At 35.8% G+C, this 17208-nt stretch overlaps 1 protein-coding gene across 9 annotated transcripts in view; it reads left to right on the plus strand.

Annotated features, from left to right (window-relative positions):
• LOC120427517 (trithorax group protein osa) overlaps nt 1-17208 on the plus strand; it is a 265609-nt gene that overhangs the window by 215804 nt on the left and 32597 nt on the right. For all 9 annotated transcript variants that reach the window (XM_052711248.1, XM_052711245.1, XM_052711250.1 and 6 more), the window contains one exon: nt 7784-7934. In XM_052711248.1, the coding sequence (XP_052567208.1) occupies nt 7784-7934 (151 nt within the window). The remainder of the gene's footprint in view (nt 1-7783; nt 7935-17208) is intronic.

Here is a 17208-nt window from a genome sequence, read left to right on the forward strand (position 1 = left end):
AAAATTTAGCAGGGGTGGTCACAATCGTTCCACAACTCGAATTTTGACGATTGCCCAAATCGGCTTCGAAATTGATCGAGTTCAAAACAACACCTCGATGCGACCTTTTCAAATGTTGGCGGATTTCGCGCTCCCAACCCCCTTCGGGGGTCGCCCATCGGGCAGAATGGGAAATCGATTGGTTGGTCCGTTGAATTATTTGATCCCTGCGCTGCACTCGCTTCTCCCTGGTGTGTGGGTGTCAGGTGCCGGGGACCATTGTTTAATTAAAAAAAAGTACCGCGATACCGTTCTGAACCTATTAAGTGCGCCAGCGTTCGACCGAAACGTGCCGAGTTCGGTCCGACCGCCGCCGCCACCAAACGTGTGCGTGAGGTCAAGCCCAATAAAAAGCTCGGGAGCAGTGGGCCTTCCCGCGCGGCCAGTGATGTTTAGAAAAGGTCTGATTTGGCTCAAAACGTCGAAAGTGACGTTTAGACGACATAACTTTGCATTTGTGACCTAAATTGAAGTTAGGCCAATAACCAAACAATCAACGGCGTGTTCCGCCACCTCAGTGAAAGGTCAGACCTTTTTTCCACCTTCTTCGGACACTCTGACGACCCTCGATCGATCGTTTTGGCGCGATATGAGAGCGTGTGCCATTAACTAGATTTATACATAAAATTTTAGCACATGGCAGCCACCCACTTTGGGAGGGGTGTCCGGACAGCATCCCTCTTCCCCTCTGCGCCACCTGGTCACGTTCCTGAACCTCGGTCGTTCGTCCGGATACCTGTCAGATGAGGGCATTATCGTTTCATATCGATTCTCGCTCGCTCTCTCTCTCGAAATTGACGCGTGTGTGTGTGTGAGTTGGCTCTTTTCGCGCCAAAATAGGGTCGTGTGTCCTTCGAGGGGGACCAGGTGAGGGGTGAGGAGTGAGAAGAACCTGTGCGATAATATATTTTCAATTTCTCTTTTGATATTTTTATGTTCTTTTAATTGGGGATTGATTTTTCTCGTTTTCGCTTATCGCGCGCGGTGATGATAAATGGCGAGGTGCGGTCTCGCTTTGTCGGGATTTTGGTCCGGGTTGGTGGACCCCTCGGAAGGGAAGGTATGACTTTTTTTTGAAAAAAATGTGAAAGTCAGATGTTTCTCATAATGTTTATTATTTTTCAATTAATTTTTTTTTTTAATTAATTTTGCTTCACTATTACCATCGAAATTACCAAAAAACTAATTCTTCCTAAATTCAGGAAATGATTTTTTAGAATGGTCATTCACTATTTTAAAAATAAAAAAACTGTCAATTTTAAGTTAAAATCAAACTTTAATACGATGAGATTCACAAAAAATCTTCAGCTGATTGATTTTCTTCGAGAAGTTCGGGAGCGATTTTCTTTTGCGTGTTTCGCCTCCTCTCTCTTTCGTGGGTTAGAGAGTTCGTAAGCGAAAAAGTTTTATTTCGCGATTATTCCATCCCTGATTTAAGCAAACAAAATACGGATTCTGGAAAATGGATTTTTTTGTGAAAAAAAAACTTTTGTTGTGAATAAAAAAAATCAGCATTTTTTCCGTGTGTCTTTTATTTTCTGAAAAGCTCTCATGGGAACATCCATAAATCACTTGGACACTTTATGCAGGGAGGGGAATTTAAAAAAAAAGTGTCCACGTAGTTTATGGATGGTCCCCAAAATCAAAGACTCAGAAGATCTGAAAATTAATTTAAAAATTTGGATTACGTCATTTGCGGACGCGCCCTTCATTTATCGCAAATTAAATTGAACTTTTTTGGAAAGGGGGGGGGGGGATGGAGCTTAGACTAAAAAATAACCCACAAATTTTTGAAAAGATTTGCATGTGGATTGTGAATGACCCCCTTTGGTTTAGACGTCAATTTCATCACCATGATTGCAACTGAAGTGACTTTCACCTAGGATTTTTTTCATTAAAGTATACACAAGTCTACAAAAAAACTCAATTTTACATGACTATCGAATTTTTCAAAATTAAATTGAAAAGATTTGATAAATTTAATAGAATTGTAATAAAGGCATAATTAAATCACTGATAATAAACAGTTTGATAATTGTGTTATTGTAAATTTAATCAATCTCAAAACAGTGGATGGCTACTTTTGACGAATACATCTAAATTAAATTCAATTCCACGAATACAAGAACTCAAACACATTTGGCCCTTCGAACCCCACTCGCCAACTCCACTTCTAGCTCTATTTGGTCCAAAATCACATGAAAGCAACCAAAATATCAAAATACATCAAGAGCCCTCTCGAACAATTTCGTTTGACCCTTTTCAAACGTGATCCAACCGCTCTCCTCCTACCACCTTTTCTGTCACGGTTACCTACACCAAAAACCGACTAAAAGCCGGCGAACGAGAAAAAAATCGAAAAAATAAATAAAAAGCACGAGGGAAAAAATACTGCAATAATTGAATGACGTCAATTAATGTCAAAAATGTTATAGCACTCACACACACACGGGGAGGGTGAACGGTAACCGGTCCTGGGGTCGATTCCTGTGTGCTGCTTGTGACTTTGTATGTCGAAAACCGGACTCGGAAATGTGGTCAAGAGTCACGTTTGGGCCGGAAGGCGTTCTCCGGACACGTGGGATTGGCCGGTTCTTCGGGGTAACGAGAAAGGTGGCCTTCGTGGCAGGAAAAAAAAGTGGAAGTTATTTAATCTACTTGTGGAGTTTAGGAGTGTTGATACATACACAGAAAAAAATATTCCTGTAAATTTACATTATTTATCATGTACCAAAAATTATCATGATAAATGATGTATATTTACATTAGGTTCATTGGAAATTTACATTAGATTCATTGGAAATTTACATTAGTTTTGAAAATTTACATTAGTTTTGGAATTTACATTACTTTTGGAATTTACATTAGTTCAAATCAACTAATTCTGATTGGCCAATGGGAATGAGAAGCTCGAGTTGGATTGCAGTAGGAAAAGGGTGTGGCCTATGTTCTATTTTAAAATGATTGAAGCGGGCAGCAAAATGAAATTCTGATTTTAACAAGTTGTTTCACAGGTAAGGGACGCTTTCTCGTCGACGGCCAAGTGGAATAATGCTGGACTGGAATCGAACAGACGACGGGTAGGATGTTCGGTGTTACTGCTGCTACCCGCTGCCGACTGAGCCATCTTCGCATTTTATAAACAAGCGGCTAAAGCATCAACTTGCTCAGGTCGAGGCTCAGGCAGTGGGCCAGCGAAATATGAGAGCGATAGAAAGAGAACCAAATATAACTATTTTTAGTTCGGGTAGTTTTGAAGTCAACGTTTGGCAGAAATACATTGGATATATGTTTTACATTACATAGGAATTTACAGGAAGCCGAACACGGGTAGAAATTCATCAGATTTGAGTTTCCATGCTCAACGTTTCCATTAGATTTATGATTAACATTAGATTTAGATTTACATTGCAGTAATTTCCATGACTTTTTACTCTTTACATTATATTTCAACATTACATCGAGTGAGTTTACATAAGAAACAGTAATTACGTGCTGTGTAAATATACATATTTTTTTCTGTGTAGACAATGAATCGTAGAAATTTCGAGATGTTTGATCTTTTAGTTAAACGGTCATTTCAAATCAGCTTTTAGTTTTAAAATAAACCGCATTTGTGCGTGGTGGCGCCACTCTCGTTTCTGCGATTTTCTTTAATATGACTATTTATGTAACTGTCAGGTTTTTTTTTCGAAACTTTTATCTGTGTGTCTTTAGAGAAAGTGTAATTTTCGGTGACATTTTCTTCCAAAAAGTCATCGATAAATTCTCAACGCTGAGTTTAGTGCTACTTAACCCTGTTCTCGAGTCATGTTTGCAGCAAAATTCTCAGAATAAAAACAGAAAAAAGTGCTCTGGCAGTTGGGTGTTTTTGCAGCTCCTCCCCATCATTTCGCCCAGCTGAGTGGGATGAAGTGACACAGACCTCAACTTGACGAAGTGAACAGCGCTGCGGTGGGGAGTTTGTGTAAAAAAGCTTCTTGAAGCTTGGAATAACATTTTTGAAGCACCTTTGAGGAGTTATTAACGTGTTAACAATGTGACTTAACATTTAAAAATCAAATCAAAAACGATTAACTATTTTTTTCATCGTTTGTAAAAAGATATGATTTTTTTAAATTATTGGCAAAAGATGTGTGAAAAGTCGAATTGAAAGTGAGTAATTTTTTTAGAGCGTAACTATTTTTTTCTGGGAAGTCCTGAATATCTACAACTATTTCCAAGACACCAAATTCATGAAGTACCTAATTCGTTCTCAAGTTACAGATTTTTTAATATTTGTATAGCCTTTTTGTTTCGACAGCTGACAAAATTGTATGGACGATCCAAATGTATGTAATGTAGTATATTTAGTCATAGAAAAAGTTCACAGTAAAAAAATTATGGTAATACAGGGTTGTTACGGACGGCGCGGATGGCGCGGATGGCGCGGATGGCGCGTTTCGCGCGGATTTGGCGCGGATTTGCTGACTAATTTTGTTCAGGCGCGGATTTCGCGCGGATGGCAATTTTGATAAATAAATAGATAAAAAGATAGAATCACTTTCAAGTAATTATCAAGATTATTATCAAGAATAACGAGAATTTTTTTTTCCATTGAGTGCAATTTCAATTTCTCATGAATAGATTATTTTTTTTCTGAAAATGTTAGTTTGTATTTTCTTAATACGAACCGTCGAAAAATTAAGATGAAGATTATGTAGAAATTATTTTTGAAATGTATGGTTGAAAATTTCTTAAATAAAATTATTACTACACTTATCTCATTTCTAAATATATCCGGCTCTGAATATGTTATTTCTTATGAGTTTTGAGAATTCAAATTTCAAATTCGATTTTTTTTATATTTCAATAGTTTTTTTTAATAAAAAATTTTAAAATTCAGATTAAAAATTTTTCGAATTTCTAAAATCGTAATTTAAAAAATCCGAAATTTCTAAATTCAAAATTTTGAAAATCTGAATTCAAAACTCCAAAAAAATGAAAAATCCAAAATTCAAAATTTAAGGAAAAATTCATAATTAAAAAAATCAAAATTAAAAAAAAATCAAAATTTAAAACTAGAAATTATTAAATTAATAACAATTTTGCAAAAAAAACGGAAATCAAAATAATCTCAAATAAAATTTAAATTCTCAGATTCTTAAATTCCTTAATTTTAAAATTTTTAAATTCTTAAATTCTTAAATTCTTAAATTCTTAAATTCTTAAATTCTTAAATTCTTAAATTCTTAAATTCTTAAATTCTTAAATTCTTAAATTCTTAAATTCTTAAATTCTTAAATTCTTAAATTCTTAAATTCTTAAATTCTTAAATTCTTAAATTCTTAAATTCTTAAATTCTTAAATTCTTAAATTCTTAAATTCTTAAATTCTTAAATTCTTAAATTCTTAAATTCTTAAATTCTTAAATTCTTAAATTCTTAAATTCTTAAATTCTTAAATTCTTAAATTCTTAAATTCTTAAATTCTTAAATTCTTAAATTCTTAAATTCTTAAATTCTTAAATTCTTAAATTCTTAAATTCTTAAATTCTTAAATTCTTAAATTCTTAAATTCTTAAATTCTTAAATTCTTAAATTCTTAAATTCTTAAATTCTTAAATTCTTAAATTCTTAAATTCTTAAATTCTTAAATTCTTAAATTCTTAAACTCTTAAATTCTTAAATTCTTTAATCCTTAAATTCTTAAATTCTTCATTCTTCGGAATGAAATTTTAGTGAGGAATTTGGAATACAATCTGTATTAAAATTCATAGATTTTGAATTTTTTGAATTTTGAAATTTAAAATTTAATCATATTAAAATTATAGATTTGGGTTTTTTGAGCTTATATTTTTTAAGTTAAATTTCATTTATTAGATTTTTCAATTTTGTTTATATTGGTTTATAATTTTCTATTTTGTTTATATTGGTCAAAGTTATTGAAGTGTCCCTCTGATTTGCAAAAAGATTTTTTTGTGACACTTGTCTTGATGTCTTTTGAGGTATTTTTAAAAAAGATTTTTGCTTTCATTCTTTCAAACATAAAACGAGTTTCATTTTTTTTTATCAAATACTTTCTGTATTAGTTTTTTTCTTTGCAAATAACATTTCTTGAATGCAGGTCGCGATTTTTTTTTTACATGGCGCGGATTTTGCGCAGATTGAGGTTTCGGTCGGCGCGGATTTGGCGCGGATTTTTTTTCGACTTTCCCGTAACAACCCTGGTAATATTACACCTGGGAAAAGGTATATCTATAATGTCAGAAAAATGTGTAATTTTACCTGTAGAAATGTGTAATTTTACCACTTTTCTGGTGTAATGTCACTTTTTCAGTCTAAATTGAAGTAAAAACAAGAATAAATTTTCAAAAGGTCCTATCTGCATAGGAAACCCATATGACTCATAGGTTGTTTTGAAAATTTAATTTGTATAAAAGAATATTTGTAAATTTTGCATAGCCTCTTTTTCTTCTCATAAAAATACAAAATTTTTGTTGTAAAGAAGCATTGTAGTAAAAAATATGAATAAATACTCAAATTTAATCAAATTTCACCCAAAAGCGAGCTTGCTTAACAAGCAATTAAACATTTTTATTTTCCCCATTCCGGCTTGAAAATTAATCAGCAGCACCACAACTAAAGCGGGAGGACACATTAAATGCATTCCGGCCGTGAGAGGGTCGAGGGTGCCGGCTCGGAGTGGCAATTATGCTCGATCCAAAATTAATAATGAATAATGAGCACGTGCACACGGAAAGTTCTAAAGTGTGTGCCTGTGTGTGTGTACTTTCCGTTCCGAGAGGTGATAAAAGTGCCAATGAAAATTGCGAAAAATGTGGATTAATGCAAATATTTGCAAATGCAGCGCGCATAATTGTGCTGCAGGTTGTGCGTGTGACGTGGGTGGGGCTCGAGCTGGGATGAAATTAATAAAAATTGAAAAATAAATTAATGTTTGCGCTGGCCAGGGTGACAGAGTCCGGCCGGAGGCTCCGCTGTCATCATGTCAGGCTGAGAGGTCAAAATGGGCGATTTTTGTAAAGTGATGGCAAATCTATTTTGAAACATTTTAAAAATTCAAAATTTAGCAAATTTTTGTTCAACTATTCAATCAATATTGGATTCAAATCTCATAAATTTGTAATATCAATATCCCTGGTCAACTTGCTGCACAGAGTCAGAAATCAGCAGGATGTACGTGCGTCATCATGTTTGGTTTCCGTAACATAATCAAAAAAGTCCGACAATCCTGAACTGCTGGCATTTGTGTGTTGCCATGGAGCCTGGTCGGACGCATTTATTCCTATTTGTTTGTTCGGAATTTTCCACCCACAATGGGGAGGCTCACGAGGGGTGGGAGATGAATAAAATAAATATCAAAATGATTTCGCAGCATAAAAAGCATTTGCATGAAAAAATAAACCTACTGGATATAGGAAAAAAGAGATGTTTGTACGTACACCGTTGACAGGATAATTTCAATTTGCGGTGAAACAACAGGAAATTTAAACGTGTGAATAAAATTGAAAATGTTTTGATAAGAGCGCATCTTTCATTTTGAATAGTTTTTGGAATAACATATTATGACGTTTTGGTAAACTCCCAGGTCAACCTGCCATCCAAACCTGCAAATAAAAAAACTAAACCTAAGCGGATTAATTAAGTCTCCCTTCCACTGGTTATGACATCGCATCATTCAATTAGCCACCCCCCTAAACCTCATATTAATTTTGAAATATTACTTCTTCTCTTCATCCCAGGATTCAACGGGCCAAAACAGTAATGACAGCTCGAGCGGAGGCGGAACTGGTGGTGCTTCCGCTGCGCCCGGCACACCCAACTCCCAGGGCATGAGGCCTAGTCCGTCGCCGACTGGTTCCTCTGGGTCCCGATCTATGTCGCCGGCAGTTGGTAAGTTTGTTTGTTTTGTTTTTTTTTTCCGGATCTTTCTATTTAACTTTAGATACTTTATGGTCAATGTCATGGGAAACTGGTTAGAAATGTTGTTTTTAAAGATCGATAAGGGTCAAAAGACTTGAAACACAATGCCTGGGATTTTTTTTTAATTTTAAGCTCATTTGAACCCATTTATTTTACCAAATTTGTTTTATTTAAAAAATTATAACAACACAGCAAAAAAGTAGTCGATCAGCTATGAAATTTTATGTTGCTACTGTTCAACCAACGACCTGATAGCTAAGCACGCTAAGGAGCAGTCCTCTCGGTGTGTGTGCTGTGTTTGAATCTCGCAGCTTTGAAATATTTATTGTGAGAAGAAAAACTGTTCATTACGTCATTATTTTATTTTGCGAAAAAAATGTAGAAAAACATTATATTTACTTAACTTACATTTTTCCCTCTACACTTACTAATTTTATACAAAATGAAACTTTTTCAAATTTAATTTTTTGTATTTTTTAATCTGGCTGAAACTTTTTGGGTGCCTTCCGTATACCCAAAGAAGTCATTTTGCATTATCAGTTTGCCAATATAATTTTCCATACAAGTGTGGCAGCTGGTCCATACAGAAATGATTTGTGAAATTCAAAAATCTGTTTCTGTAATGTTTTTATCGATTTGGTGTATTCGGCAAAGCTGTAGATATGGATAAGAACTTCACCGAAAAAAAAATGGCTATACGAAATAAGAAACTTTGTATGTATGGCCTTTGGTTACTGAGAAATGGCAGCGCAAAAAAAAAAAACAGAAAAAATAGATTTTCTCGGTAGTGTTGCCTATTTAGCCCTCGTCTTTTATCAACTTAGGAAACTAATGAACCGATTTTCAATTAAAAAAAAATTAAATCGTGAAATTTTCTGATCTCTTCAAAAACAATATTTTGAAATTTTGGGAACCAATACTAACATTTCAAAAAGGCCTAATTTTCCATATGACTTGATTCCAAAACTTTCAAAACTAAGCTTTTTTGAAATGTTAGTCTTTATTCCAAAATGTTCAATGTAGAGGTGGGCAAAATCGCTATTTTTTAGGAGCCGCTCATTTTCGCTCGCTCAATAAAATGAGCCGCTCTTTTAAACGGATCTTTGGTTTTGCCTTCCTCACCTCACTGAGGCAAGGCTATAAAATCACTCGAAAAATTAACTTTTTAAATACGACTCCTAGATATACCTTCACGTATACCTATCGACTCAGAATCAAATTCTGAACAAATGTCTGTGGGGATGTGTGTAGACATGATTTTTTTTCCACACGATTATCTCAGAACTGGCTGAACCGATTTTGGCCGGATCCGCCTTATTCTGTTCGTTTTGGGGTCCCCTAAGACCCTATTAAATTTTATTCTGTTTAGTGAAGTACTTTTAAAGTTATGCCAAGAAAAAGTTTTTTTGTAGCTACAAAAAAGGGTGATTTTTCCATAACCTCAAAGGCCGGGTCTTTTTGCTTACGCGCGAGAGTCGCGCAGCATGCGTAGGGATTTTGGTCTACGCGGGGGATTGGCAGCCACACCCCCTTGCATGCGTATCGCCCGGTTGCCACATTGCTTAAGCAGTGTCTGCGTCTCTTCTGGAAAAAATCTGTATTAATTATGATGCTGCATCATTTTGTCTCGACAAAGATTTACACGAACTTTTTACTGAAATATATCGAGAAATTAAAAGTGAGAGTGTGTGTGCAACATGGAGTTAAATTTTTCAAAGTGCCATGGTAATATTCATAGCAACTTCACAGAAAGTTTAACTCCATGTTGCACACACTCTCACTTTTAATTTCTCGATAACTCATGAGACTTTTCTCCTTTATTTTGGAGAGTTGGTAAAAAAAAGAATTGAAAATTGCTGTTCAGGTAAAATCAATAATTATAAAAAAATAAATGAAAAATAAAATAAAAAAAAACTCTTAAATTAATTTGTAAATACAACCTAAAATACAACATGAATGCGAGGAAGGCACCAACCACCTTAAGGTGGATTAAGTAACGTTTTTTTTATTGAAATGCTGCAATAAAGCATGGCGTGATGTTGTATGTATGTATGTATGTATGTATCTATGTATGTATGTATGTATGTATGATCCCCATACCCGCAGGCAACTTGGTCCTGGAACACATGTGAGCGCTAGGTGAACAATTCGATCATCTTTTACTCCGTAATCTGTACACCCACGTGCATAAGTTTCTTTGCACGAATTTTAGTGCTACAAATACCGGCGCATATAACAAAATGGTTTCCCTTTTCCCTCCCCAAGCGCCGGAAATTTGTAGCGGGTGTAGGGACACTTCGCATAGACGCCCTTGTTCCCATCACGTCACTGAGGGTATGGAGCGACGAGAAATTAATAAGCATGCCCCCTCAGTCGAACCTTCATTAGAGAAGCAGGCAATCCACAACTCACTCGGCATCATCGGTCTTGAATCTGACTTGAATCATCTGGAACTTCTGGCCTTGATTTGCTGGACTATCGGAACCGGAACTGATAGATCAAAACAGAAAACAACTTCCTGGTTGCCGGTTAAATCTTGAGGGGCCTCGAGATGAATGCTACCGATCCTGGCTGATAATCTGGTACATCGGGACTGGAACCACATGATGTTTGAACCGATGTTAATGTAGAGGTGCTGTTTATCCGCCGTTATTTTCCGCAATGGCCACTTCCTGTTCGTCACGAAGATGCTTCACCGTTATGGTTATCACTGGGTCAACAACAGATTTACCGCCGAAATATCCGTATTTCTACCAACTTTTTGTTTTTTTGAACAAAAAAATTATTGATGAAAAATGACAGCACGAAAAAGTTACGTCCTGCAATAAAGCATGGCGTGATGTTGTGGAGAAAGTTGCGACTAATTCAACGAAATTGCGTTTATTTCAGCTAAAATTAAACAAATGCACAGAAACAAAATGATGGTAATATTCATCAGGAAATGGTGACAGATTTTGTGGCAAAATAAATGATAAATTTTACCCCAGAAAATGATGAATTTTCATCAGTTTTTGATGAATATTCATCAGGTTCACATTTTTACATATTTTTATGTAATATTACACAAATAAAGAGGTAATATTCAACCTACCAAATTTTCAACATTCCAAAATTCAACTTTTTTTTTCTGTGTACTTTATTTTTGTGAAAATATTTTTCGAACTCTTTCTACATTCTGATTCAATCAGTCTACCAGTCTAAATGTCTAAACATGCCCAAGTTTAATCACAAGAGGTTTTTTTTCCAAAATGTCATGGGCTATTTAATAGTTTTCAATACTTTAATGTATCTTTATAGTCAGTTGCGCAGTGAACAGTTCTTTTTTATTTTTGTTTAGAAAATCAAGCTTTACTTTTAAAGAAATTTCACTAGCAAATTGAAAATAAGATTTCGAAAATGTTTAAGCGGTATTGGCAAAAATGCCGTTAAGCGTCTTTCAACGTATACTGATGAGAATGTTTCAAAAGTTTCTTTAACCCGCATATTTTTTTTATCCTTAAGCACACCTTGGGAAAATTTTAACAAATTTGGCTTTATTGAAAAAATGAAATGAAATTTTCAATACTACAATCAATATTACAATTCTGGAGCAACTTTTGAAAAAGGGCTGATAAGCATTTGGACAGCTGGAACTATTTTGCAAATTCCGATGCACCCGGTAACTTTTCCACAAAACTCAAAGTTTAAATCAATAGCTGGCCTCCCCACTATCTTTCAATACTGCGGGATTTGTTAAATAGTTAAGGATAGCTTCAAAATTTGCAAAATACTTCCAGCCTTAAAAATCTTATGCGCTCTTTTAAAATGTTGCTCCAGAATATGTTGGAGTTTTTTTTAACTTGAAAAAAAGCACAAGATCAAAAATATTTACATCTTGGAACGGTTCTTTCAGAAGACCGGAGTTTCAAAAAGAATCGCGGCTCTTTTTTTTTTTGAATCATGAATCATTCGCTCTTTTTAGTGAACCGACTCTTTTGAGTGGCTCGCTCTTTTTTTGCCCACCTCTAGTTCAAAGTAGCTTTTTCGAGGAGGTAAGAAAATTTTGTAGATGTTTATTTTATTTTTTTGAGTTAAAATTCGAACCATAAGTTCCCGCAGCTCGCATGTTTGTTCCACTGCTTCACAACTGATATGTCAGATAATTTGTGTCGTGATAACTGAACATCTGATTTGATGCCACTGGGATTGTGGAATGTTTGAAAAAACGGTGTGCATTGCTAATATCCTACGAGAACTAATCCGTTCACTTTCGTTGATCCGTTCGAAATCATTGACTGCACACAACAATACACATAAACTAGAAATATCCTTAGCTAGAGACGTGTCCCGTTGGGGTCGGTCCGTTTCGTCCGAAACGCATAAAATAATAATCACGCACGCACGCACAATATGCAAACCACCCGCAGAGGAGAGCCTGCTGGAACAAGCGCTATGACCGTCCGTTCGGGGTCTGTAGGTCATCGTAACAATTCCGCCGGTAGATGAATCACCATCATGGAACGCGCTCTCCGTTTCGGCGGATAGAGAAGTTCGTACGCACGAGAACACCACATATACGCACATTCAGAACGACGCAGACGGAAGAAGAGCAAGTGGCCTGACCTAGGCCACACCAGACCAATCGTCTAAACTAGGTCTCTGCTGGACGAGGGTTGGTAGGGGGGAAGGTAGGCAGGCCGGCAGTCCGTACGCTAATGAAAGTGAAAATATTTAAATAGATTAAACATACAGCACACACACACACGGGAACGTTCCGACGTACGACGACCATCCCAACAGCAGAGCGGAGTTATTTGGTCGAAGCTTTGGACGGACGGACCGGCGGAGAACAACAACTGCGTCGTGTACCAGAACGAAACGGTCTTGTTTCGTTGATGATGGTGGTGAAATCGGAAGGTGGTTTTTCCCACCACCGCCAGCATCCCACATTGGCACACGCACATGCACACTTACGCACGTGGTGGTGGTGGTCCTCGGCGGCGGATGTTTGAAGGGGGGCAAAGTCTCGTTTCGTCTGGTCTCGTCATTTGGCCCGGAGAGACAGCGAGCAGACGGTTGCTAGACGGTTAACGGTTCCGGGGAATGATACGGGGTGGGGTTGGAGGAGGAGGTTGGGGGGAGGTCTACCCCGCGCGCACTTTCAGGGACGGTCGTTATCTCTGTCTCTCGCCGTTTCCCCTTGCTCTACTCCCCCCGTCCACCTCGTGGGGGATTCTTCCAATTCCGGGACGCGGTGGACGCACTTTTCGAGAGTTGAAACATGCACACACACACACACAGTCATGCAGGTTTGTTGTCGGAATGGAAGATCGGTTGATGGTTGATGCACTTTCACAGCGCATATCGTTGACCGTGGAATTCCCGGTAGTGATCTGGGTGTGCGATACTATAATACAATCGTCTATAGTGGGCATACTCCATTTGTTTGAAGTTCAAGAGCAGTTATACAAGCTTCATTACAATGACCAAGCAAATTTTCTTAGACTTTGGTAAATGAACAATTTTGGTTTTTTATTTTTATTTTCTTCTACAATTTTCTAGCAAGTTTGAACCAATCAAATTTAATATAATATGATTGATTATTGCCTCTTACATTACCAAATACATTTTATCACTGCTTCATCCTTTTTTGGTCACGATATGTCTGACTTATGTGTAGGGCTAGTGATTTTTCGCGATTTCACGGAAGCCGTGTAATCCGTGAAATTCGCCCCTAGTCGTAAAATTTGGGAAATACCGAAAAATGCCGCGAAATTTGAAATAATAAATTGATAAATCGCTTCTCAGTGCATTCTAACTTTATTTTTTTTTTATACAAACGTTTTAAAAGATTTTTAGCTTGCAGCTTACAAATAAAAAAGTATTTCATATCAGATCTACAACTATTTTTTGAAGATATTGTTCATTGGAATATTCAACAAAATGCAGATAATCTCTTTACTCCGCAAAATTCCAAAAAGATTTTAAAAGAACATACAGTATGGCCCATAAAAAAATGCGACATTGTTATTAGGTAGAAATCGGGAATGTTTTGACTATTTATGATGCATGTAGCATGTGTACATGTTTCTGTAAAATGACGAATTTTATCAAAATTTATAAACTTTTTCGATTGGGCGTATTTAAGAGGGACTTCTAACGATGCTTTTGGCACAGGGTTGGATATTTTAAACTGTTCCTTTTTTAAGATATAAAATATGAAATTAAGGTAAATTTTGTACCAAAAATACATCCGTTATTGTAGCCCGCCAATACCCAGTTTTGGCGAACTGCAAAAAACTGTCATGAAAATATCTTCAAAACATATTAAACTAACACCATGATACATAAAAAAATCAGTTTGTCAAATACATTTAGAACGGAACCAATTTTCTGTGAAAATATGTACATGTCGCATTTTTTTATGGGCCATACTGTTTTTTTTTGAAAGAAAACGCAAAAATAGCTTTTTTTATTTTTTAAATTTATTTTAATTAATCAATGATATTAAACAACGATGAACAAATTGCATTTAAATTCAATTGATTAGTAAAATAATATATAGTGAAATCATATTTGTTAACCATTTTGCAATGTTTTATATTTTTTCATGAACTTTATCAATAAATATAAAAACAGTTTTTAATGGAGTTTTGCCTGAACTTTATTGGATTACTAAAAAACCGTTTCTATTGCTGAAATTAAGGAAAGCAAAATAAACTTTATTACACTTATTTTAATGATTCTAGTTTTGATGAATTAGATGTTCATGACGTGCTTCGTTTTGGAGGTATTTAAGCAAATTAATAAAATTAAAACAGCTGAATCATAAGTACTTGACTTTGTTTTATTAGGTCCTATAAACAAATGTTAACATTGAGTGTATACCTTTCACACCATATGCCAATGTTCATTGGAGTAAGCCGGATACACTCAATGTTTACATTTGTTTGTAAGACCCAATAAAAACATTCTAGAATTCAACTGACAGAAATTCTTCAAAATTTCCCAAGATTGATGTAATATTCCTTTTTTCAAATAAATAATTTTGTATCTAGAACTACTGCTAACTTTTAAGACACTTTTCTGTTAATAATTTTGCTAAAAGAATACAATTTTACGTTTATTTTGAGCAGTTTTCAGAGTACCGTGAAATTGCCGTGAAATCTCAATGATTTGTCATTGGGTCCTAAAATCAAGCTTGAATTTGCGATATTACTGTTCACAGCGATAAAGCTTACTTTTCTGAGCACAATAACTTTTTGCACGATCGCAAAGGTTTTAAAATTAAATTTTAAGCAATTTTCAAAAATTGTCTTCGTGGCTCTTTTTGACAGAAAAGATCCTATCTGACAGCTCGTTCCAAGCGGACCTCAGTTGATACATCGAAAAAATGTTGCCTTGTAATTTTATTATTTTTTTTATTTTTGCATTAAAATGAAAAAAAAAAGTGATCAGAAATTGTTTTTAATCGTGTTTTTACCATTGTACATAAAAATTGACATTGGCATGCCGCGTAATTTTGTTTTTTTGCCATGAAAAATCCCTAGCCCTACTTATGTGTGTGCTTCTAATCCAAAACCCGTTGGCCGCTAGTGAAATTATAAGAAATTATAGTTTGTATCATTTTTTACGCCAAAAAGTCTCATGACAAGGTTGGCAGATGATATTTAAAAAGCATTGGAAAGAAGAACTCTTATAATTTTAGAAAATATTAGGGTTGGATGTTTGACTTGTTTTTTTGTGACTTTGGGTCAGCTTTGGCTGTGTGTTCTACTATAATTTCGTATATTTTAGGTAAAAAGAAGTATGCAGTAATTTTTGTAGTGTCCCAGTTTACAATTTAAATGATAATGGTGCCATTCTAGAGAAGAAAATGTGAAAAACAAACACAAAATTGAAAAAGTGCTGTAAAAACTTGAAAAAATTAGATAGGCAAAATGTAATGATAGGATACAAAAAACTAAGATAAAATAATCAAGATAAATGCAAATTAAAATACTAAAAATAAAACAAGAAAAACATACATCAAGACAAGTGAAGTTTTTCATAGAACAAAAGTTGATCAAATTCCCTCCTGAACACGGGAAAAATAAAAACTTTTGAAAGAAAATTTGGGCGGTAGAGGGTTAATCCAAACAATTGCCCTCAAATTTTCGGAGGTTGTTCTACGAAATTTTGAGCAATTCCAATAGACAAATCCAGCGAAAGCTCAACGCTGCTTTTTGATGGTGAGAGATTTGACAGCTCCCATACTAAATGTCTCGATTTTCATACTTGTTGTTAATTTTCTTCTAAAATAAAATACTTAACATATGAAAACTATATATTTTTGGTGCCCAAAATTCCTGCTGAATCGAATGGTGTACTTATCTCAATTGCAAATTTTTCGAACAGTTTTTATTTTAATAATATTCTAGACACATTTTGTGCACCTAATCAATCAATACTTTTATCATAAATAATAATTTTATTGCTTAAAAATTTAGTTTTCCTGAGCTCCCATATTCAAATACATGGAAGCTGTCATTTCTAACACCATTGGCCACCTAGCGGCCATTTCAAACTGGATACGTCTATTGAACAGTCAAGTAAGGAGTCTTCTGGGGCTTGCAGCGAAGCGATTACCGCAAGTCTTTCGAAACTGCACCAGAAACATCCGCAAAGCACGAATGGAGGGAAAACCAAGAAGTAGTATCAAAACCTTGCTGAAAGGAGCTTTTAAAAGGAGCAAATCATCTGTGGGAAAAGTGTGGGCAAGTGGGACAGGAAAGTGGAAAGAGGGGATTTGTATTTTGAGTGCAAGACTTCGTCGTCGTCGTTGGAGGGCATCAAACCAGCAACATCAGCAACAACAACAACGCCACCGGCTTGAATACCTCTCAAACCAGAAGCAAAGAAGAAGCTCTCGTTTTCCATTCATGAAATAATGTCGACGGCGTCTCCGGCGTCGTGAGAAGAGCATGCACATACACACACACACCACGTGGCCACCGCGCCACGACCAAAGGGTGCCCACCCGGCTTTCGAAGGGGGAAGGGGGTTTGGGATTTTTTATGTTTATTTTATGAATAGCCCTTGCCACCACCACCAACCACCTCCCCGCGCCCTTTTTCTCAGTGCAAAGTTTTGTATATGCTACTTGCCGGCGGTGGCGGTGGCGCAGTGTATGTGTGTATGCACACACACACCCCACACAGAGAGTTGGTTTCCGTGACATTGACCTATATCTATCGCGTTCGGCTCTGTTGTGTCTGCCACGGCG

Source organism: Culex pipiens, chromosome 3, assembly GCF_016801865.2.
Source record: "Culex pipiens pallens isolate TS chromosome 3, TS_CPP_V2, whole genome shotgun sequence".
NCBI lineage: Eukaryota > Metazoa > Arthropoda > Insecta > Diptera > Culicidae > Culex > Culex pipiens.